At 43.2% G+C, this 5,808-nt stretch overlaps 1 protein-coding gene across 1 annotated transcript in view; it reads right to left on the bottom strand.

Moving 5' to 3' along the window:
* LOC106877764 (uncharacterized) overlaps positions 1-5,808 on the bottom strand; it is a 22,561-nt gene that overhangs the window by 3,685 nt on the left and 13,068 nt on the right. Inside the window, exons 3-6 of the mRNA XM_014926773.1 lie at positions 5,034-5,243; positions 3,577-3,762; positions 3,322-3,429; positions 2,176-2,206 (exon numbers count right to left, since the gene is read on the bottom strand). Of these exons, the coding sequence (XP_014782259.1) occupies positions 2,176-2,206; positions 3,322-3,429; positions 3,577-3,762; positions 5,034-5,243 (535 nt within the window). The remainder of the gene's footprint in view (positions 1-2,175; positions 2,207-3,321; positions 3,430-3,576; positions 3,763-5,033; positions 5,244-5,808) is intronic.

Genomic DNA, 5,808 nt, shown 5'->3' with positions numbered 1-5,808 from the left:
ATGTGAGGGTGGTAGTGGCGGCGTGAAGGTGGTAGTGATGGTGTGAAGGTGGTAGTGGTGGTGTGAAGGTGGTAGTGGTGGTAGTCATGGTGTGAAGGTGGTAGTCATGGTGTGAAGGTGGTAGTGGTGGTGTGAAGGTGGTAGTGGTGGTGTGAAGGTGGTGGTGGTGTGAGGGTGGTAGTGGTGGTGTGAAGGTGGTGGTAGTGGTGGTGTGAAGGTGGTAGTGGTGGTGTGAGGGTGGTAGTGGTGGTGGTTTTACTGGTCATCTCTGTCATCGTCGTTGTCGCCGTTATGGTGGTGATCGTCGTGACTGTCAATGTTCTCTTCGTCCTCCCCCTCATTATAATCATGGAATAGGATGAAGGGTTTGTGTGTAGGCGGTGATGAATAGCGTCAGGGCCTCCTTACATTCCAGAATCAGTTGCTCCCTGCTGTGATGCTTGATCTTATATTGGTCGAGAATATTGATGCTGCGTAAAAACATCAGCTTTAACTTACTTCCGCGGAATCTAACATCGATTTCATTAAAATCCATAGTTTAGTATCCTGAACTTATTTCACATACTCATGATTTAGTAGTAGTAGTAGTAGTAGTAGTAGTAGTAGTAGTAGTAGTAGTAGTAACATACTACAGGTAAACTATCTCTAATTGGAAATCCTTGAAACAAAACATGTTTCGAAATTCGAAGCGTCTCCGAATTTGGAAATGGTAGTATACAGCATTCATGAAGAACATCTCTGATTATAAACCATTGTTGCCAGGAATAGCTCAGGTCGACCCCACAACAAAACTCTCGGATTGTATATGTCTCAATTGTAGATTAAATTTAAGTTTTGGACCTATATGGGTTCCATTACAGCATATTGTTCGGTTGACCCTAGTAGGGTAATGTGGGAGTTTTTTACTGACTTACTATAACGATGAGAAAGATATCACTGGTTAGCGTAGGATAATGTAAACTCTGGCACTCCATCGGTTACGATAATGAGGGTTCCAGAAAATCCTGTTCGTGAAATTAAAATGCAAAAGGCTGAGTATTTCACAGACACTCGTACCCTTAAAGTTGTTTTCAGAGAGATTCAGCATGACACAGAATGTGACAAAGCTGGACCCTATGAATTACAGGTACAAGTCATTTTTACCAGCTGAGTGGACTGGAGCAATAAAGTGAAATAAAGTGTCTTTCTCAAGGACACAACGTACCGCCGGGAATCGAACTCACGGCCTAACAATCATGAGCTGAATACCTCTAAACATTAAGCCATACACATTAAAAAAGACATCTTTGATCCAAACTCGTAGCAAAGGTACGTAAACGGTCTAATGAAACTATTACTATGTCACTCTATCTTTCGTTAGTTTCTATCCATCGCTTTCATGGTAAAACTTCAACAAGGCGCAGGAGTGGCTGTGTGTTAAGTAGCTTGCTTACCAACCACATGGTTCTGTGTTCAGTCCCACTGCGTGGCACCTTGGGCAAGTGTCTTCTACTATAGTCTCGGGCCGACCAAAGCCTTGTGAGTGGATTTGGTAGACGGAAAACTGAAAGAAGCTCGTCGTATATATGTATATATGTATGTGTGCTTGTGTGTCTGTGTTTGTCCCCCAACTTCGTTTAACAACCAATGCTGTTGTGTTTACATCCCCGTAACTTAGCGGTTCGATAAAGGAGACCGATAGAATAAGTACTAGGCTTCCAAAGAATAAGTCCAGGGGTCGATTTGCTCGACTAAAGGCGGTGCTCCAGCATGGCCACAGTCAAATGATTGAAACAAGTAAAAGAGTAAAAGAGTAACTTGTCTCTGTTTCTTCTTATACTGTGGTAGTTCTCACACGTTAATTTTCTGTAAGACACTACACAGATGCATCACGATCTATATGTATATATATATGTATGTATGTGTACGTGTTTCTGTTTATATATGTATATGTGTGTACGTGATTCTGTTTTGTCTCCACACCGCTTGACAAACGGTGTTGGTTTTTTTACGGTCTCATAACTTATTTTTTCGGCAAAAGAGACCGATAGAATAAGTGTCAGACTTTAAAAGCCACAGATACTTGGGTGGGTTGTGCCTTAAATTGATTACAGTCCAGTAAATGAAATACGATAAAAAAAAAAAGAGATAAAAAATACAGATATATAAGCGAATAGAATAGCAGTATTCACATACCTGAGAACAGTTCAGTAGGTTTTAGTACAAGCTGTAGATGAGAATTAAAAAAAAAAACAGGGTGTTAGTGTTTGTGTGGAATAATATACAATATAGACAAACATGGCAAAGTTCGTTTTGGAAGCGCACAACGTGGATCTTCGGGCAAGTGTTGTTCACATTAGTTTCGGAAATTATGCTGAAGCTCATCGACTGGTTTTGAATATATATGTATATTTGCATAGGATGGCTGAACAGTATCAGTTCACAGAGTCACGTGCATGCTCGCACACGCCCCCCACACACACCCATACATACATACATACATACATACAGACAAGCATGACTGCATGCATACATACACACACATACATGCGTGTATATATGTGTGTGTGAATGTATGTATGTTGTATGTATATGTGTGTGTGTGTATATTTGCTCAACTCTCAGCGCTTGGCGACCGGCGTTGGTTTGTTTACGGCCCTGTAACTTGGCACTTCGCCAAAACAAACTACCAGTAAAAATTTCAAACTTAAAATGAACACTGGGGTCGAATTGTTTGACGACACTGATCAAAGCAGTGCCCCAGCGTGGCCGCAGTCCAATGACTAAAAGAAATAAAACGAGAAAAAAATATATAAAAACAATGTCTCAAAATGATAAAGCCATTTGTTGACAATTCACTTTATGAAATGCCAACTACGTATCGTGAGTATTTGCTTACGGCAAATGCCTCGGTGAGCTGTTGTTGCTGTTGGCACTCCGTCGCTTACGACATTGAGGGTTCCAGTTGATCCGATCAACGGAACAGCCTGATCGTGAAATTAACGTGCAAGTTGAGCACTCTACAGACACGTGTACCCCTTAATGTAGTTCTCTGGGATATTCAGCGTGACACAGATTGGGACAAGGCTGGCCCCTTTGAAATACAGGCACAACAGAAACAGGAAGTAAGAGTGAGAGAAAGTTGTGGTGGAAGAGTACAGCAGGGTTCGCCACCATCCCCTGCCGGAGCCTCGTGGAGCTTTGGGTGTTTTCGCTCAATAAACACTCACAACGCCCGGTCTGGGAATCGAAACCGCGATCCTATGACCGCGAGTCCGCTGCCCTAACCACTGGGCCATTGCGCCTCCACCGGTGAGCTGTAACGCGAAACTAACTACAAACCAGATTCAGCATGTTGTCGACTTGTTCTACGCCACCGTTGTTTTCAATATGTGCCTTGATTGTAATCATGTTCTTCATGTATTCGTCAAATTTGGGAAGTTCAGGAATCTAGAAATCAAAAACGTCATCATCATTAGCGTCATCATCATTATCATCATCATCATCATCATCATCATCATCATCATCATCATCATCAACATTATGACCACCACCACATATGCTCGCACTAATATTTCATCAAACCGTTATACTTACGAGCTTGTCATAGGGAGGACACATGATAGGATCTGATAAGTCTCGCTCGATGGCTTCCGTTAAATTTGCCATGAATTCTCGTGTTGGCGGTATCACTTCATTCACGAACTCGTAGATAGTCTTGATTGCCCCCGAATCCAATATTACATCTTTTGATTTCGCTTGCTTTTCCAGTAACTCTCTCACCTGGTGTCATATAAAAAGAAATAAATAACTTGTTTTTAAACACTCCATCACATTCTTCAACAATTCAAGCACAAGCCATCGTCGTGTTAGAAACAACAGGTAAAGCTCCCTCAAATCACATCTCACTGTCTAAGAGGAACATATTTTTATAAGGTATTTCTAGGTGCACCGATGGGATGGTCACATCTGGAATGGCTTTGGTTTTAGAAATGTAGAATGAGTGCTGTCCTGGGACTAAATGGCACTTAGATGCATATACGCACTTGTACGTGTGTGTGTGTGTTTGTGTGTGTGTGTGTGTGTGTGTGTGTGTGTGTGTGTGTGTGTGCAACTTGCAAACATCATGCTTTCTTTACAAAAACACAGAATGATCAGAGAAATGTCATCAAACACTGCTATACACATACATACCCGTACATGCATACACACACACACACACACACACACTCACACACACTCACTCACAAACACACGCACACACACACTCATATACACACTCGCACAAGCACACACTCACACACACACATACACATTCATACACACACTCACGCACACATACACACTCATACACACACTCACACAAACACTCATTCATACACACACACTCACACACACATGCACACACATACACAAACACACACACTCACACACACTCACTCACACATTCGCACACACACACATCACTCACACACACAAACACACACACACTTACACTCACTCACACACATTCACTCACACACTCACTCACACACTCTCACTCACACACTCACTCACACACACTTACACACACACATACACACACACACTCACTAAGTACTTTCCCCAGCGCAATAAAGATTCTGTCAGTTCGCCGCTTTCGGGCACATCATATTTTGTAAAAAGTAAAGGGTAAAGACCCTTTTCGGTCATGAATGACCATGGGATTGCACCAAGGAAATTGGTCCTCCGAGGCTCAAGTCTAGGCAAGGTTGTTTATGGAAGACCAGCAATCAACCATGCATACCAGCCTCCCTTCTCCACATCACTGATGTTATCCAAGGGAAAGATAAAGGCCGATACAGCTTGGGGGCCAGAGATGTCACAACACGTTTCTACAGCCGAATGAACTGGAGCGACGTGATATAAACTTGCTCAAGAACACAGTACACAGCCTAGTCCGGGAATCGAACGCACTACCTCATGATTGTAAGCTCGACGCTCTAACTACTAAGCCATGCGCCTACACAGCACAACATTAATACGTTATTTAACTTCTGAAGTCGAATTCTTACCTCGGTGAGATTCAGTAGAGCACTGATAGCGTGAAACTCTGTGCATGAAATTTCTCCGACGAGGATTTTTCGTAAGGTGAGCAACAGTTTCAGTTTGAAGTTGGTCAGGGCATCGTGACTGGGTGTTTCCGTCCAAACAATCGGATGGACAATATCTATTTCGGCTTCTTTCACACGATCTTCTTGTCGCTGTTGTTCTTGTTGGGCAGCCTGTGTGGAGGTTCAAGGAAAGGCGGTTAGTGAAGGGGACGAAGTAGAAGGGTCAAGGGTCTGTGCGTGTGGATGGGATAGCGGGAGAGGGATAAAAGTGAAGAGAGAGAAAGAGAAAGGGAAAGAGAGAGTGAGAGAAAGAGAGAGAGAATGTGTGTGTATGCGTGTGTGTGTGTGTGTGTGTGTGTGTGTGTGTGTGTGTGTGAGTAAGGAAGAGAAAGAGAGAGAGAAAGAGAGAGAGAAAGAGAAAGAGAAAGGGCGAGCAGAGGGTGATAGACATTGAGAAGATCAAAGTGAAGAGGCAAAGAGAAAGGGAGAGGGAGAGAAAGAGAGAGAAAAAGAAAGAGAGACAATGTGTATGTATGCGTTTGTGTATGTGTAAGGAAGAGAGAGAGAGAGAGATAGAAAGAGAGAGAGAGAGAGAGAGAAAGAGAGAAAGGGCGAGCAGGGGGCGATAGACGTTGAGATCTAGCGGAAAGTTTTGAGAGGACAGAAAGAGAGAGGAAGGGAGAGAGAGGGGTTGGGAGAGCGAGGGGGAAGGAGTGAGAGGGGGAGGGAGAGAGAG

Source organism: Octopus bimaculoides, chromosome 6 (genome assembly GCF_001194135.2).
Source record: "Octopus bimaculoides isolate UCB-OBI-ISO-001 chromosome 6, ASM119413v2, whole genome shotgun sequence".
Lineage (NCBI taxonomy): Eukaryota > Metazoa > Mollusca > Cephalopoda > Octopoda > Octopodidae > Octopus > Octopus bimaculoides.
This window is presented reverse-complemented; position numbering and strand designations above follow the sequence as displayed.